General features: G+C 37.2%; 1 protein-coding gene across 3 annotated transcripts in view; it reads right to left on the bottom strand.

The window, feature by feature from the left end:
- Window positions 1-19,981, bottom strand: part of wdr72 (WD repeat domain 72) — a 121,886-nt gene that overhangs the window by 9,144 nt on the left and 92,761 nt on the right. For all 3 annotated transcript variants that reach the window (XM_012959598.3, XM_031899179.1, XM_018092424.2), the window contains exon 19: window positions 1,610-1,714. In XM_012959598.3, coding sequence (XP_012815052.2) covers window positions 1,610-1,714 — 105 coding nt within the window. The remainder of the gene's footprint in view (window positions 1-1,609; window positions 1,715-19,981) is intronic.

The raw sequence follows: 19,981 nt of genomic DNA, 5'->3' as shown, positions 1-19,981 counted from the left end.
GCTGCTTAATCAGGCACCACCGTACCTTTGACTTGTGAATGTATACAGGCTTGGGATCCCTTATCCAGAAAGCTGCTAATTACAGGAAGGCCACCTCTCATAGAGTCCATTATAAGGAAATAATCTTAATTTTTTTTAAATAATAAAACAGTACCCTAGATTTGATCCTAACTAAGCTGCATATTGGTGGCCAACAATACTATCTGGTTTATTATTTCAATGATTTTTGAAGCAATGTATATTGGTCCAAAATACAGAAATATCCCTTATCGATAAAAACCCAGCCCCCGAGCATTCTAGATAATAGGTCCCATACCTGTGATAGCAATGGCAAAAAGTGTATTAAGTGTTAGAGTTAAAGGTTAATTAAAAAGGTAAGGTTCACATGGGTAGGGAAGTGTTTTTATTTTTATAGACTTTATTCAGCAGAGCTTACGGCATGTGGTACTAAAAGTCAAAATCTGCCACCCTAGCACACATATATATATATATTTCTTGTTACTAGTGGAATCACATATTAAAGTACATCACTTCAAGCATATTATGTAGACTTGCCATGACTGTGAAGAACTGTCAGTTAAACAACAACCATTTCATCAGGGATATGATTGGAAAACATTTTTTGCACCTTGATAATTACACCTCCTGATAACCTTAGAGCACTCTCATGTAATGTGTTACGTGAATTACTAAGATAATTTTATCCCAGCATAGTAAACTGTATTTTAAGTGACAATGAATTTAAGCTATTAATAATGTAGTTAATGTTTGTGTCTTACTGCTGGTTCCACTGTGTAGAATGTGTTGCTGCCTGCACTATGAAAATGACTTGCCCAGTAACTGTAGGGTGCAGAGTTTGCTAATGTTCTTCATGTATAAATGAAATCTCAACCATTTTCCTTGGGGACTGGTCAAGGGACAATTTGCAGCTGCCCCCTGTCAGCGTAGCTACAAGTCTTTGAAATTTCTTAACTAAGCTGACAGGCAGCAGAGAGTATGAATCAGAAATGTGATGTACAGAGATGGCAATGACAGAGGGTTTTTAATATGAAATTAGAGTAACAAACACCTATATGAAAGATTACAGTTACACAGATTCTGCCATTTAACACAAAAATTATAAATAAAAATGATACATTTTACATCTATAAATCCCCCCAAAATATAATAATTAAATTTGGTAATGGGAGCCACAAAACATTCGGTCACCTTTTAAAACATAAATGAAAGTTACACAAGATACTTTTTTGTCTGTGTCAGCCTCCTTATCTCTCATTGAGACAAAGATAGTCCAAGACCAACTGTGCGTTCAAAGGTTGTCCCTCACATATATATTAATAAAATGTTTTAGTCTAAAACTAATTATAATGAAGTGGTGGTGTCAGCCTTTTTTTTCTTTTTTTTTAGCCATAAAGCCTTTGGCCAATCCATAGTTTCAAATCTTAATGAAAGAGCAAAATGAAAAAGCTCCGCTCTGTGACCCTATGGAGGTGGCTATTAATTTGATGCTGTAGCTGCTAAAAAATGTCAGTGCATTGCATTTTGATGAGCTCACCAAACATATATTTTATTTTTACTTTTTATTTTTTTTTTTAGCTTTCCCTCTTACCTGGACTATCAGAATCCTCCAGTCCACATTTTTCTTGAGAAACCTCATCTTCTTGGAATTTCACAGACTTGGATTCACTTTCACATTTTACTACTGCCCCTGGAGCTACAAATGAAACCATGTCAAAGGTTAGCTTCTAAAATTAATCTTGAAAACGCAGTAAGTAGAATGTTAAAATGGATTACATTAAGATAGTGAGATCCATAAAACTGTGTTTGGCCCAAAAACAAAAAGAAAAGGTTATATGTAGAATCCTTTTTCAACATTGCAATCAATAGGACTGTGTTCATAATGTTGTCATAATGACAATCAATTAATGTCATTCCTAAATCTTTTATAATGAATTAATATACTGTTTATACACTATTTCTTGCTGTTGATATAGCCTTATTGAAATATATTAATTCAATTACATTAGTTAATAATAAGTATGAGGCCATGTAAAATACTATTTACAGGATTCTTTTACAGGAAGACATGTTTTGTAGAAACATTTGCTATTAGTACACCATGCCAAACATTTTCCTACTCCTAGATTATTTTCTTTTTTCTATTAGGCAAGTGGTCCATTATTTCTAACCAGCTATAAATAACAGATACTAGCATCCCTGTGTGGCAACATGAATACAGCAGTCTTACAGAACCTTAGGCCAATAGTACACAAGCATTTGTGATTGCTGCAATCTTGTCATGGAGAATTGAGTTGATGGATTCACCCTACTTGAATGGGAAATCCTCTAGCACTATTATGTTGTTATTGTTTGGCGACACTGACATCAGAAAGGGTGATACACACTTGAAAGTACTAATATTTGTCATAGGCAGCATATTGCCTACTCTAGTGAATGGCAAGAGGTTGCTTGCAGAGTTGGACATTGATTGAGTGATACTCCCTGAAAGGACTGCAGCAATCACAAACACCTATGCGCCTTAAACCTCATGATGTGGATTCTTACTATGTTTACAAAGCATGAGCCCTAGAAGAAGGCATTACTACCAGTGAGTAGTAATGAGTGAACCCTAGACAATTTTATGAAACCAAAACATTTTGGCAAAATGGATTGGAGTCTATGGGGAAGGTGAAATTACTTTGGGGATGAGGCCATTTTAGCCCTGCAATAGCATAATCATTGCCCTACATTGTAAGAAAAGCTGCTTTCCACTACAATACATCTGTTCTTCATAAAAAGAAACCTACTGTCTCGATAACCTTACTTAGGTCAGGAATTCTCCAAATGAGGTTGACCACAACCCCCTTTTAATTTTTAACTAACTATGCACTATTGTGAAGGCAGCTGCCTTTCCAGAGTACAAGGAAACAGAAAATGGGGAAGGCAAGGGGCAGATTTGTGATGTCTGCAGCTGTCACCTCAGATTTGCAAATAAGTAAACCCCCAAAATTTTAAAGGGGCTTTCTGTAACATGGAGTACAATTTCATAAGTATGCTGCCTTAGAAATGCTAAATCCAGCAGGGGCTGGAGGAACATGAACATTCTCTGGAATGCCCCTAGCTTGGCAGAAACCACAAGCTAAGGAGCGTGACAACTCTGGAGAGGTAATTTTTTCTGTGGTGCATGTGCTAGAGTGCAGCAAATTGCACAATCAACCTTTCTTTGCACGTTGCCTTAAACTTTGCAAATGAGTTGTGATATGCACTTTGAAAACAAATGTGATTGGTGCAGTGCAAACAGTTGATCAGTAAATGTTACCTACTGATTGGCTGCTATGGGTTACTAGACCAATAATTAACATTTTATTATATTACACTTGTTATGTCAGTCTTGTACTAACTGTATGAGAATACCTCTAACAGTCCAGAGTCTAAAAGAGCAAGTCTAATATCCCATGAACATGCCTTTGTGGTCAGTTTGTTAACCAGACTTACTAACAATTGGTGACATACTACTTTCTGCAATCTTCATGTTTCAATGCCTTTTAATTCAATGAATTTGCATGCTTCTTTGCTTAGGTTTTGTTACATTGTTCACACAGAGAGAGAAGAGTAGCTACCAACAATTTTGATACAGATAAATATAGCAGCACTCCCAGGTGGTATATAAACAGCTAAAATATTGTAATTGTAATGACATTTAGGTAAGTGAGACCTATCTGTAAATTTGTGTCTGTCTCTCTATCCTCATGTATCATTAATAATGTCACCAAATAAATATATCATTATCTAATAAAAGACCAATGCTGGAGAAAAAAATGCTTAAACTCCCATAGTGTACAAGCCAAACACTGAATGCATTTGTAAATATGAAAGTGACAGTGTGTGTTACTCCCTGCATGCAAAGGCTTCCTATGCCATGGGAATCAACATGACAAAGTGAAATAAGACAGCATAACAACTTTAGGAGACTGGCATTAAACTCAACAGTTTCCATCAAATGCAAGATTTATTGCCCAAAGGTACCAGCAATTTTATGTTATATTCAATGTGGTTTGACATTAAAATGTATACTTGAATAATTAAATTGAAGCTGAGTTTGAACCTGAGATCTTAAAACAGTATTCTGCCCGAAACTGCACATCTTAATGTGTCTGATTTCCATTCCCAGGATGTGTTTATTGTACTAAAAATTGACAGTAGGCCTGTGGCCAAAAGCACCATCAAAAAGCATATTGTTAAAGTATATCTCTTTTGTTTTAAGGGAAAATGGGGTTTAATTGTAAAAAAAAGTGTGTTAGGGGAATACTTTTCTTCTATCTTCAGACAACTGTTCTGAATGATATGTGGGCTTGAGTGTTTTGAACAGGCAGTCAAATATAGCTTTATATTATTTATTATTATTGAAAAAAACAAACATTTTTTAACCTGCATGAATGCCACAGTTTTACTTTCTATGCTGAGGTACAGTGAAATACAATTAATAGACCCTAAACAATCTGACCCTGTTACCCACATTTAGATTAGAGGAGCAGAGCTTCCATTTGAAGCAGCGTAGGTGGTTTTTCACGGTGAGGGCAGTGAGGTGGTGGAATGCCCTTCCTAGAGATGTGGTAATGGCAGACTCTGTTAATGCCTTTAAGAGGGGCCTGGATGAGTTCTTGAACAAGCATAATATCCAAGGCTATTGTGATACTAATATCTACAGTTAGTATTAGTGGTTGTATATATAGTTTATGTATGTGAGTGTATAGATTGGTAAGTATAGGTTTGTGTGTGCTGGGTTTACTTGGAAGGGTTGAATTTGATGGACTCTGGTCTATTTCAACCCTATGTAACTATGTAACATTTACATGAAATGTGCTAAGCTGCTTTCTTGCCAGCTACATTTCCACAAAGAATCTAAGAATTTTGAAGCATCTGAGTTTTGATTGATAAATGCCTAATAAAGGAAAATGTAATTCTTAGCAACTTTTCAATATTGATTAATTACAGATTTCAGTAGTAGATGTAAAATTACTATTGTTTGTTTATACCAGGGTTCCCCGACCTTTTTTACTCGTGAGCCACACGGAGATGTAAAATATGTTGGTGAGCCACACAAGCATGAAAAATGATCTAAGGGCTGTGATTGGCTATTTGGTAGCCCCATGTGGGCTGCTGGGCTGCAGGAGGCTCTGCTTGGAGTAAAACTGTGTCTCTGTGCTTCCAAAACTTGCCTTCAAACCAGAAATTTGAAAATGGGCTCCTACTTCAAGGTTAGAGAGCAACATTTCACTATGCAAAAAAAAAAAAAGTTTTTGCATAGTGAAAGTTTTTGACTTAATAACCTCCTATAAAGGGAAACTTGAAGCAAAGAAAATCCAATCAAAGCATTTCTTATTGGAAATTCTGCATAACAGGCACCTTGCTTTATAAAGCTTAATTTGTCTGAATTGAATAAGGCTCATTTAGAAAGCAAGTACTAAATGCATTAATTGGACACAAATCATCAGAGCCCTATATTTTTTCCATTAAATACAGCATTACCTGCATTTGGCAGCACTGTATTCATAAGTGGCAGACAGGGAAGATAAGCAGGCATCCCCTCTCACTAGCTGGGTCTTAACATGTATGTCATTCAGATGTGTAATTTAATGGGAGTTGGCTGCAACAGACCCCTGTAACTACTGCCTTCCCTATGGCAGGTGGAAAAGACAGGGCTGCTTTGCGCCCCCCCACCAGCACCCCTTAGTGGATTTACACTTGCATCTGGAGTCTCTGTAAATGACTTCTTATGAGCTGGCAAATATTTGCTATGGTATAAGCAAATATACCATGTACTCTTGAAATTATTTAAATGTGGTTCTGATTAGCAAAAGATTAATACTTTTGGTAGAGGGATTTTTGGAAGGTTTCATACCAGATAAAAGATGTCATATTTACATTCATAAAATTATTCTAGAATGAATATCTGAAACAAACAAAAAAGTCAGTTAAAATGATGTTATATGGAATGACTATGTAAATTTCTCTGTTAAATAGAAGCCATACGGAAAAAAAATCCCTGAAAAAATCCTAAACACAAAATCACAAGTAATGCATACAAATACTAGACAGATAACATATTGTAACATTGTGGACATCTGTGACACATTCAGTTCTTAACAGTTTGAATAAACTACTAGGGTGTTAATGAAAAAAGGAGGATTAAGGAATCTGTATGAGACCTTGCATAATAATGTCATCTGCTTTCTTATTTAGGCCTTGAAAACAGATGGAACATTTGACATGAAGGGACTTAAATATTCTTGATCCAGTTAAAAAGAAACAGAAAAAAGGAAGGTTCCACTCTGATTTCTAATGAAACCAGTGAATACAATCCACAACTACACTAATCAAACTTAATCCCACTGGACTGCAATGCCTTCTTCAAATTAAAAGTGGGAAGAGGAAAAAAAGCTTAATCACTGTTTACTGCACCAGTGTTTTTCAACCTTTTTTGGGCAAAGGCACACTTGTTTCATGAAAAAAATCACGAGGCACACCACCATTAGAAAATGTTAAAAAATTTTACTCTGTGCCTATATTGACTATATATAAAGTAATTCTCTTGAATAGGAATCAAATAAACACAAAGAAAGTTTTTTATAATTACTTTATTATATTATATATATATATACACACAAAAATTTTATATTATATATATATTATTATTAATTGTTTTCTTACATGTCAGGCTGTCTTGGGGTGCGGCATCCAGGGGTGTCCCGGGATTGTCCTCCGGTGGGGAGTAGGGCGGCTGTGCATGGGCCTGGCCCCTGGTGGATCTGGTCTGTCGGGGCAGGGCCTGGGCAGTTGCTCCCCCCGGTCGGGTTGTGCCAGGGCAGGATAGTGCTGCCTCTCCTCTCTGGTTGCTCCGCCCTCCTGGATCCGATGCCGGATGACGTCACAGGCAGTAACGATTTCCGGGCATCAGGGAGCCAGGAAGTGGAAGGTGTCCCAGAGGGGACCGCACCTACGGCACACCAGGCAACATCTCGCGGCACACTAGTGTGCCGCGGAACAGCGGTTGAAAAACGCTGTACTACACATATATAGTATTCTGATATCTGCCTGCTTATACCTGTAGCTGCTTTATAAAGTGTTTTGCCATGATGTAAGTATGACGGCATTATCTTTAGAAAAGAAAATGCAGAAATATTTTGACCCTCTATGAAGCTTCACAAAATAAAATCAGAAAACCTGGGTTCATTACATAAATCATTTTCTACCCACAATTTTGGAGTGTTGTGGCATGGAAATAAAAATTCCGTGGCAAACAGACAAAGCAATTTTAACAAAAACATCATGATGAAATCATATCCTTTGATTTAAATTTTAGAATACATACAAACATTATGTACAGGTATGTGACCTGTAATCCAGAATGCTCGGTACCTGGGGTTTTCCAAATCTGTAATTTGGATCTCCATACCTTAAGTCTGTTAAATCAGTTAAATATTGAATAAACCCAATAGGATTGTTTTGCCTCCAATAAAGATTAATTATATCTTAGCTGGGATAAAGTACAAGGTACTGTTTTATTATCACAGATAAATCATTCTTAGAAATTAGAATTATTTGCTTCTAGTGGAGTCTATGGGAGATGGCTAGTGATGAGCGAATTTTTTCGCCAGGCATGGATTCGCAGCGAATTTCCGCTTTTCGTCATTGTTTTGCGAAACTTCTGTAAAACTTTGCAGCGGAAAAATTCATTGCGCGTAAAAAATGTTGTTGAACAACAAATTGGGCGCGGCCATGGCAAAAATTGGGCATGGTTGCATAAAAAAAGTGCAGACGACAAAAAAAAAACGTGAAACACAAGCAAGTTAAAGAACTCACCCATGTTTTTAAAGGAATCAATCAGACTCCATGCAAGTAGAGAAAGGGCTGCATATCTGACATAAAATGACTATGCCAAGCTACAGTATTTTATATCAAACTTATTTCATAATGACACATATTTTGTACATGACATAACATGAAGGAATACTGCTATTTGTTCTGACTGACACAAGGCTTCCTTTGCTTCATATCATTATTTTGCAGATCTATCTACATTATGTTATATTGTATCTTTGCTTTTAGCGATATGGATAAGTAACCCTGACATATTCATTGATAAGAGTAGCATCATTTAATCTTGGTCGATCCGGATAGCTTGCCTTTTGCAAGCCAGCTGAGAAGGAAAGCAAATAAGCAGTGTGCAGCAAAAGCTGTGGCCATCTATCAGAGTGTAGTGAGGGAGACAGTTGCAAGAGACAGCTATTCCTTATCCCATTGCAAATAAAGCAAATAACCCCAGGGGGAATATTGTGAAAATATTTCACAGGACCTCATACTGTATCTACAACAAAATGTGCAGCAGAAGAAGCTGTTTATTTTGTTTTCCATTTTTTATTTAGATTTATTTACCAATGGGACATACTAATTTTAATATTGCATGTTCAGTGCTGCACAGCAATAAAACAGGTATGTCTGCATTAAAAGGCTTTATTTCTTAATTCAAACTTAAACTGGTTGAATCATTGCAGCAATCACAAAAACATACTTGTCACTAGTTTAAAGTTGGCCCTCTAAATAGTGCAGCATACACAAACATCTACAAAGTCAGAATGGCACACACACAACTGCAGTGACATAAATGTCATGGTATCTCTAGGCTGGCAATGTGCTTGTCAGTTGTTACTAAATGTCTTGTGTGTGAGGCTATGCTGTATTTTTGCATGGGATATATTTTACAATATATGTCACTGCCCGTTGCATGGACATAAAGTTACCTAGGGTTAAAGAAAGACCAGAATCCATCAAGTTTAACCCTTCCAAGTAAACCTAGCACACACAAACCTATACTGACCTATCTATACACTCACATACATAAACCATACATACCAGCATCAATACTGACTGTAGATATTAGTATCACAATAGCCTTGGATATTCTGCTTGTTCAAGAAATCATCCAAGCTCCTTTTAAAGGCATTAACAGAATCTGCCATTACCACATCACTAGGAAGGGCATTCCACAACCTCACTGCCCTCACCATGAAACCCACCTATGCGGCTTCAAATGAAAGTTGCGTTCCTCTAATCTAAATTGGTGGCCTCTAGTGCACTGATCCTTCTTAAGGACTGGAGCCCAAACTGCACTGCATAGTCAAGGTAAGAGCCTGTAGCCAATTGTAAAATCGGCCCAGTTCTACAGAAACCCAAAGCCCTTCTCCCTGCACCAATCTCTCAGCCATGCATTAATCTCCCTGGGCTCTATTGCTCATGGCACAGTTATTATCTCTCCTTGCCCTCAACTTTTAACTTAGCTTTTTTCAGTTTTGAGGGCCTCCCTCCTCATTGATATCTATGTGAACCAAGTTGTTATGTCGCTGCTACAAACCACAAATTCTTCATCTAAAGGATTATATATAGAATTTTATATTACAGCAACAAAATATGAAACAGTTATTAATAAAAAATTCTAAAAGTATGTATAATGTGGAAGAGAAAAGAAAGAAGAGTGATCTACTAAGCATAATGACATGTAATAATTGTTTTAGAAAAAATAAGGGTAAAAGGATTTCTGCCACAGAGAAATATAGGACAAAAGACATTCTGTGTAGGAAGCATAACTGAATTTGAAAGCTACATGGTATTATCTATTTAAAGGAGAAGGAAAGGCTAATAAAGAGTTAATCCCAAGATGCAGGAATACCTTCAGTTCTCTCAATAGTGCCCTTAAGTCTCCCCATACTTCACCCGAAAAAAAAACGCTGAGCTGGGTAGAGAAGATTCCCATAATGCATCGCTCCTTCAAGACTTGGCGACTTGTTACTGCAGGCGGCGCATGCGCACAGGGCAGGAGCATCCTGTTGCCATGGCGACGCAGCGTTGCCAAACTCTGTGACAAGCAGGTGGGGGAAGCGGGGGGCAGGTGCTGCGAGCGGCGGAGGGTTTGGGGCAGGAGCGGGGGGGGTTTGTGGCAGGAGCGGGGGGGGGTTTGTGGTAGGAGCAGGGAGCTGCAGAATCTTTGTGGCAGGAGCGGGGAGCTGGCTTGTGTTTTTCAGCCCATACAGACACGCTGGACAAGATGGCGGCGCCGTTCACTGAAACAAGTATGGCAGTTCTAGTTCTAGTATGTGTATCTCTGTAAATCTTTCATTAGGCAAGCCAGAAATATAGCGTTTTTACACAGCAATAGTAGTACTATTTAATAGTGTGCTTAATAGATTTTGACTTTCCTTCTCCTTTAAAAGGTATGAGTGTATAAGGATAGGGAGTTGATGTCTAGTATAGCTATTCACTAAGCTGGGACTAGACAGTGTATGGTAGTGTGGCTGTCTCTACTCACAATGTACTAATTATTTCTATGATTTACTTTATAGCCAGTGGGAAAGCATTTCAGGAAGATTAGGGAGATTGTGCTCACGATAGTGAAGATATATCCAGATGACAAATCTTTCCTCGCCATGGTCCTAACACCAAAAATTTTTAGCACAAGTGATGGCTGGTAAGTGCCAGCTGTAAATAACTTTACCTGATCATTTACTAAACTGGTTATACTATACAAAAATGTCTTGTTTGCTTTTCTCTTTCCACCCAGTAGTTAAATTCCATTAGAGTCTTTAAATGGTTTTGCTTTGTAAAAGGCCATTAACAGGTATATATTACTTGATTCTGACTGTTCCTGTCATGGCAGGAGGGCTACCAGAACCAGAAAATTAGGGATAAGGAGGAAGCTTGGCAGTGAGGAACAGGCTGAACGGGCCAAAAATTCAAATTGCATGGTATCCAAGGAGTTAAATAGTCAGGAACAAGCAAGATGTCAGGAACAAGTATACAGGCAATAACAGGAATATAAGAACACATCCTGGAACTTAGCAAATATATTTGTAATTTGAAGCTGACATCATGGCACCAGTATAATGTTATCATTGCCCACAATAACCCCACATGTCTACTATTTGTATTATTTACTTACTATTCAGAAATACTAACATAATTTATTACCCTACTTTGTAAACTATGCCATGTTATTAAAAGTAGGACTGTGTATTTTTATTTAATTACAGTAAATATTTTCTTTGCCTTACACCCTTACAATTCTCAAAATTGAGACTAGTATAATTATAAAGGAACACTACGGTTTTTTAAAGATTGGGTTGGTATGTTTTTGGGTTTTTTTTTAGAAAAAGTGGGGCAAAAAAAACTTGAACACGAATAGAAAACATTGGAGATTTTCAGCCTGTGAGGAACGATTCTATTCAGTTTAAGCTTTTTTCTTAAATAAGCTAGTTCTCGAGAAAAAAAGAACTTTATAACAATATTATAATAAATAGGGGATTAAAACACATTACACTTATTTGGTATTGCCATGTAACATTTTGCTAGTATAGATTACAGAGTAGCCTAGAAACATAAATTCTATGACATAGGCAATTAGGTCCCTGAAAGCTTGTGCTGTGGAATTAATGTTCTAAGGCAATCTATTAAAAGTTTGAAGAATACAGGACCCTGCTCATAATATGGTTCAGTCTAAATGCTGTAAAATTAGGCAAATATTGTCTCTAATGCCATGTATCCATTAAAGCTGCTAAATGTCAGTTTGTGTGACCACTGCACTAGTAGGTGCAATATAGTATATATATAGTTCACTTCTGGTGATCAGTGCCAAAGTATTACAAGTGGGTGTCAATGTGTAGACATGTAAAGTACAGGAACTGCAATGGCTAGGTGCACAGAAGAATTAATAGGGCACACTGCGCCTAAACATCCCACTATTTTCTAATGGCCCTATGCAAGAAGAGTCTGGTTGTAGTCCCTGCTAACAAAGTGGCTTGAATGTAAGTATTAACGGGTCAAAAAAAACAAATTAATATAAAGTCTCCTTATTCTTTAAAGGAACAGTAACACAAAAAATTGCACTGGTAAAACTGGTGTGTTTACTACAGAAACACTGCTATAGTTTATATAAATAAGCTGCTATGCAGCCATTGGGGCAGCCATTAAAGTTGGCAAAAAGGAGAAAAAGCTGGGGTTGTTAGATAGCTGATAACAGATAAGTTCTGCAGAATATAATAGTGTTTTATCAGTTATCTGCTAAATAACCTGTGCCTTTTCTCCTTTGAATGGCTGCCCCCATGGCTACACAGCAGCTTTGTTTATAAACTATAGTAGTGTTTCTGAGGCAAACAAACCTGTTGCACCAGTGCAGGGTAACAGCACATTATATTGTAATTGCTTTGATACACTTTCATTTTTTGGTGTTACTGTTCCTTTAAAACAGTACCGATTGTAAGATATTTGCAAAGTGTCCTCTGAAGGAGCACTGGTTGCAGTTGGTTTGCAGGCAGCTGCAATGTGAGCTTTCCTGCCCTGCTCTGCCATTGACCTCTAACCTGATTTGAAAGAACCGTCCTCTCTTTTAGAGGGAAGAGTTATTCATTTGCTATAATAGCTCTATTTCAGGTCTTCTTCCACAGATAGAAAATTGTGCAAAAATGGGACAGTTTAGTGATATTGACAACTGTTCCTATAGAACATCACTAAACCCATTTAAAAAGGTGGGGGGAAAATAAAGTTGGCATTTAAAAATGCTTCCTGATGCGTAGCATTTGAAGAAAACATTAATAGCAGGCTACTTGGATTAGATAGGCAGCATTAGGGAGCTAGTACACAAAGGCTTGACCAATAATTTAGAAATGTTGCCAGCCCTGTGTGGGTCTAATTTACAGTGTGTCCTGCTGAGAATGATATATATACTTTTATACACACACACACATATATATATATATATATATATATATATATATATACATACATACATACATACAGTACATACATACAAGGAATGACCGGTGAAGAATATGAGCAAGTCAATATGATGATCTTTATAAGTAAATAAAAGATTGCCTCTAACACAAGCTGCTTCACATAGGGAAGAGTGTATTGAAATGCTGCCCAATGTTAAAGGAACAGTTTAAGAGAACATGCCACATTTATCACAGCTTCACAGACAAGTTATTGAGCTGTCTATGAAAAACAGAGCCAAACAGGAAAGCTTTCAGCAGAAAGCAGTGGTTGAGGGCCTTGATTGATAGAGTCAGATGATGCAAGGCTGTCTGATGACCTTTCTGCAAAATAAAGTAAAGGAACTCAAGGACTTTTATGGTGATCTCCGACTACAGATGAACAGCTACTTTATTACAGATAGGACTGGGGACACGCCTTTATTCTTCATGGTTGCACTTGTAAATGCGCAGAGCTCTTTACCATAGAGTAAAATAAAATATGTCTGATATATGTTATATTTATATGACAAACATTTAAAAAAACAACAAAAATACAGTTTCTGTTTGTGATGATTGAAATAGTTAATGGCAGGAGCTATCTTCCACTACAGTGTCAGCAATAGATGTATAGAGAAATGTCAGTTTTTTTGCTATATATATATAATGTAATGTCTGTGTATTTTGACAATGTTTTCTATACAGGTAAGCATAACACTGTCTGCCTGCTGAACCCGTACCACACCAAGCTGGCTGGCAGAAACATGGGTCAAATTTGCGATATGGACTTTATCTGTATCAGAATATAATAAATGGCACAGTGCGATTCTGCTTATTTTGTTTATTCAGCTATATTGCTGGGTGTCAGACTAACCAATATCGTGCTGTTACAACAGGACACATACCTGTAAGACTTATTTGCTAAGCGCTGACAAATCTGAACCAGGGCAGAACCAAGAGCAATAGCAACTAATAAGTGATTAGCTTTGTTTAAATAGATACAGGAAGAATAATCAGTTAAAGTAAAGTAAAAATCTTTAATTCTGATTGGTTACTGTGGGTTTCTGCTCTAGTCCAAATTTGTCCCATGTTTGTAAATGATCTCCAGAACTAAATATAAAATACCAATTAAATATTTATACAATATTTACCATCTGAGGTAATATATAAAAGTTGCAAAGTTTAACTAAGGTGCAGTAACCTATAGCAACCAATCAGCAGGTAGTATTTACTGGTCACCTATTTAAAAGCAAACAATCTTATTGGTTGTTATGGGTTACTGCCCCTGGGCAAAACTTGTGCCTTTTTATTTCATGGGGGTTAGTGTGGCTACCCTTTGTTTAAGCAATGAACAAAGTAGGAATGAGGTGGTGTATTCACATCAAGGTGTCACATGTAGCCTGCCATTGTCTTCCTCCTAAGGTTATGGGAATCACATCACAAACATATCAGTTTTTTGTTGCATAACCCCAAGGTTTACACTGTAACATAATTTATAACAAATAACTGTAACAGGTCTCCCTTAGGGGTCCCAGTGTGTGGGCATCTTACTAGAAATTGTTTCAGATTATATGGTAAATTGTGTGTTATATATTTGTGTTTGTATATTAGATTCTTTTGGACTGCAAGATACAACACATATTTTGACTTAAACTTCCCCTTTAAATAGGTTTGCTTAAGGTCAGTTTAAGGAAGAAGGGTTAAACTGATGACTTAGTGCATCTTATTCTTCTATGTGTGCTCAAAAAGAAATAGCCATTAAGTGTATGCTGCTAGTGGGGTGTGAAGACAGGTGTGCCCTTGTTTAATGAATTGGTTGCCCTTGAACAGCAACATGTGTACCAACCAGAGATTGCTTGCTTGATCAATAATTTAACAGACTTTTTTCAAAGCTATGGAAATCACATCCCTAAGGTGATTTAATAAATAAAACAGTTACATTACACCTTTGTCCTAGTTGTTATAGTACTATAATACAAATACTATTTTTAGTAAATGCTAGTCTGGTAAAATGGAGGAATATCACCATACATTAAACAGGTATATTTTTCATATTTAATCTTCAGAACGTAGACTTCTTCATATTATCGTATGTATATGGACTTTGTGATTACAAAGTGTTAAAGCTACCACCTAACCCAAGGATGAACCCATTTATAACAGATTGACATCGCTTGCTGGCTGTTCCAGAGGAAGGAATTGGTCAGGACTGATGTTGCTGTCCTGAACTCATTAGAGAAAGCTGAGATAAATAATGATAGCAACGGCTTCTAATAGCCATATTAGTCTCAAGTAATGCTGATTTGGTTTGCAGGTTCTTGCTCTACTAGATGGTCAGACATTATCCAAGAAATTACTAGAGAAGAGATGTGCATAGCCTTCTATGGACAAATAGATTTATTAATAATTAGCTTGCAACTTCGTAAACGCATTGTATGCATCACCTATGCTAACTAATGTATATTTTCAAAATATAATTCTCAATGTCATCTTTAGGGATATTTTCAACAAATTGATGAAGTATGATTTGGAACCTATATGTTTCTATGTACTCTGTTTCACCATAAATGTTCCTCCTTCTTAAGGACTTGTCTTCACATTATTTTCTTCTTTCCATGCCCTTTTATAAAGACAGTAGTTTGGCTGGGTGACATAATGAGCATGGGTTTCCCTACCATACTGATTACTTGATGTAATACTAAGCAAGCTTAAGTAAACTGTGTGTCTTCAATCTTTGCAATCACTTAGGCCTGGGCATCAGAGGATACCATCCATCATTTCAGGCCTGAAACATATGGTGCATCAGCAATCTTCAGCTGACCTAAATGAAAGTAAAAGCTACTATGCCTTTTCACAATAAGAAATTGTTGTCCACTGAATTACAGGTTTGTGATTAAATTGCGAACATGGCCAACTCGATATATAAGTGAGGTGAATACCAAATATAGCCCTAAGGACCATCTGAAGATCCATTTATGCTCTTGAGGTTTGTAATCACTCAGGAAAGAAAAGAGCATTTATACGTTACCAGATTTATATTTTTGTACCTAACAAAAACAGACGTAAGTTATGCTATTTTTTTGCCGCTTCTGCTTCCTTTACTGATGCATTTGTATATGTCCTCTTTGGTTTTATTTACACAGCTATCACATTATGTGTCCCTGTGCTTTCAGTTGATTTACTTCCATGTTGTTTTTATATTAGAGATTTAACATGTACAAGTTAAGAGATATTTCATATGTAAGGGTATCTTGAATATAAAAAATGACTGTTCTTGTTTTCTTATTATTAGTTCCGGGCAACAACTGCATACTTAGAAGCATGTGGGTTTCAGTTAAAAAATGTGCTCATAACCCAATGACCCACTCACTGTACAAAGATTTCACATACTATGACCATTCTTTTCTCTGGGAGATCTATTATTTTACCATATTGGATTTGAATTGTGTGTGATGCAGCCTGCACCAATCAGCTCTATAGCAAATTATTTCAAGTTTCAAGGCAAGAAGTATTTAGAAGATTACCCCTAAATTGGCTTAGTTTGTCATGTACATCTTCAGTGAAAATACCCTTAGGAATATAAACATTGCTTTTGAGAAAAAAGAAATAGTACATTCAATAGACTCTTGCAAGGCTTACTTTATAGGTGACAATATGCTCAAAAACAGAAAAAAGCCCTTAATTCAAAGTATTACAAAAGCAATAAAAAACCTCTTTTACAAGAAAAAACTTTTTTAAAGAAGAAAAAGTCCCCTAATGCTTAAAATGTCCCAGGTTTTTAATTTGTCCTTTCCGGCAAATAGTAAATTGTGTCGAGCCAGCTCTCACAGGACAGGAAAAAAAGGGGGAAAAAAGTTCATAATGTGGTGCAGTATTCTTTATATGGCTATTCCACCTTTTTGTGCTGCTGTGGATACAGAAAAGAGTGTGTTCCCACACCTTTTTTAGATTAGAGAGTAGTGTGCTTATTTTTTACTTTAGTGCACTCTATATGGTAGGAGTGGGTACTCACAGACTTCAAAAACTTTCTTGCCTTAAATAAATCCCATTTTTCTTCAAACAGCAGACTTAAAAATCTATTAAAATAATTAAAAGTGAATGGGAATAGTCTGACAAATGACAGACTTGTTATGCTCAAGACTGCATCATTAATAGGACACAAGCAAGAGGAGTGCATGTGTGGATGCTTAATGTCTTCTTACATGCCAGCAATTTGCGCCCACAAGCTCAGCATTCCCAGTCAGGTGCAACCCATGCCAGAGAGGCAAAGATTTGTGTCTAATAGTATCATCAGCAAAACAAAACAAAAAAAAAACCTAGCATAAAAATGTTAGCCTTAGCATTGCTCAAAATAAACATTTGCAAGGGAAATTACAATCCATTAGAAATTGCCTGTCATTAATGTTTGAATGCATTTTGATTTTATCTGGTCTTACAGTATACTGATCCCCCATGGCCACCATCAGCTTTTGATGGTTCTGTTCTAATACAATATTACTTCCGTTATTTGTTCAGACCTTTCCAGCACAGAATAAATGACAAACATTCCATTGTTACTAAATATAATTAGGATAGTAGTAGAGCCCTATGTCTTACACAGTCCATTTCTGCTCTGTAGAACATTTATATCTGGGATTACTCTGTTTTATGTTTAACTACATTGCTCTTTTGAAAACACAGATAAAAGCAAAATCCATTTAACTTATGTAACTGTGCTAAAATAGATTTGGGTTTTGTGAACATAAAGATTTATTGATCACTATTGTGATATTTGCCTCTCGACCCTAGTACAATGTAAACCCCCACCCAGTACTTCTCTCAGCAGACAGGAAGGGAACAGTCCTGAAACACAATCAATATAGACCAAAAAGCCTAATTCTCTGCACTGTTTCCTCTTGTTTTTGTTCATTGCACATTGCCTTCTATTGCTTATTCTCTAAGAAAACATGTTTTTAAAACAGAGTAATGACTTAATAAGGGACTGATAGTAAATGCTGACTTGATATGTATTTTCATTTATTTATCTGCTGTATGCATATTCACATACAGCAGCTTTAGACAATAACAGTCCTATCCCATCCACATTCTGTGTTAGTACGACACCCTACAGGTTGCAAGTATAATGTTCATTTGCACATTATGCAGCAGTCAAGTACCACAATGGGCACCCTTGGAGAACCATCAGCTGGATGGAAGGTTAAACCAATCCTTTTCTTCTGTAGAAATATTCTTTGTGTAAGCATAAAAGTGGGAACAAATGATTATTGAGCAAGCTTAGGGCTCCATTCTCATGCTTCATTAGCAGAAGATGTTTCCAGTATATTTACATGTAGGCCAATGTGTTGTACAGGTATCTTTAGAAAACCTGGGACCTGGGGTTTCCTGGACGTAAGAATATCATCTGACTAATCCACCCTTTGCTGCTGTGGTAAAATGTTTCACTAGTCAAGAAGCAATTTAACAATACAGATGCACTATTATTTTATGGTTCCATCAATACATCCCCAGTCTTCCCCAGTCTTATGAGGAACCCCCCCCCCCAACTCTGATTTTTCAAAAATCAAATCAGTTAGTGACAATGCTTGTTTATCAGTGGGAGCCAATGGCAAGTGCGCATGGCATCTAAATATGTTAATGAAGCCTGAGAATAGAGTCTTAAGCTTGTTAGGCAACATGTTTACTACAGAATAGCTATAAAATAAAAGTAATGTAAACGTGTTTTGAAATTATTTGTGCATTGTTGTTGGGGCCAAAGACAGGTCTAGGAACCAATACTCTGTAGATTAAGAGTTATTTTTTTTAAAGAATCTAAACTTTAAGTGGGAACAATATATATATAAATATAAATATATATATATATATATATATATATGTCACATATTGTGTCCCTGTCTCTTATGCTCCAGATCCTCTGCATGCCTGCCTACCATTGCTAATTCCCCCAAAATTGCGTGTACATTCAGTCAGCGTGTCACAATATATATATATTGTGACACACTGACTGCCTGCGTGTACATACAGTCAGCGTGTCCCAATATATATATATTGTGACACGCTGACTGCCTGTACATGCAATTTTGGGGGAATTAGCAATGGTAGGCAGGCATGCAGAGGTTCTGGAGCATAAGAGACAGGGACACAATATGTGACATCATGTTTCTTTCTCTAAAACATAGGTTTATTTGGAGTAACCTCCTCCCAACATAAACATCAAAGTCAGTTCATAAACAGATCATCAAACATGGTTATGATTTGTCCATGCTTCAGGGCTCTCACCTTCCACGGTAACTTTCACACTGGAACCTTTTTCCCAGGGCTTCTCACCATCCCCAATAGCTTTCACACATCCACGGTGACTTTCACACTCGTGAACACTCTGGGCTACTACTGTCTCTCCCCTCCTGGGATACCAGCTCACCAGCTTCTGGCATACTTAGGCTTCTCACCAAACCTCAACGTTTGGGCACTCAAACACGTGGACAAGGCCCCCTCTGCTCCTTGCAGTGGCAGGCAGCACCTCCAGCCCCTCTGGGACTTCCTCCTGACTTCCTCAGGCAAGCCTTCCTGTCCTTTGCCCCGCTCTGAGAGACCTTTCTCTGTGACTCCTGGCACTTCTCTGGGTGACTCCTTACTTGGTTACCGCTCCCTCTGCTCCTTGCAGTGGCAGGTGGCACCCCCAACTCTGGGAGTTCCTAACACAGGCAGCCTTCCTGCCCTGTGCCCTGCTCTGAGAGTGACCTACTCTGAGCCCCCAACCTTAAACTCCAATCACCTATCACTTCTCTGTAATCCCACAGCCCTTTTATTTGCTGCTCACCTGCAGCCTAATCATGCAGCTACTTACAGCTGGCCAAATTAACATACAAAACTGGAGTATGGAATGGAGGACCTATCCTATTAACCCTCCATTTACTCCAGGACTCACCTATACAGCTTCTCCTGATCTATTTGCATGAAACCAGCACTAGCTGCTGCTAAACCAGGCATTTTCCCTGGTGCTACATGTGCCCCACCTTTAACAATGGTGGAAAATACACCAAACAGTGTTCTTACTGCTTGTATCTCTCACTATATATATATATGTATATATAATATTTAAATTTAATTATGTATCTGTCCAACCAGCACTTACAAATTGTTTCTTGCCAACAAATTTATTTTTATATGTGAAAGAAATTTTC

The sequence above is a fragment of the Xenopus tropicalis genome, chromosome 3 (assembly GCF_000004195.4).
Source record: "Xenopus tropicalis strain Nigerian chromosome 3, UCB_Xtro_10.0, whole genome shotgun sequence".
NCBI classification, from domain to species: domain Eukaryota; kingdom Metazoa; phylum Chordata; class Amphibia; order Anura; family Pipidae; genus Xenopus; species Xenopus tropicalis.
Note: the sequence above shows the minus strand (reverse complement) of the source record. Positions and strands in the feature narration are given on the sequence as shown.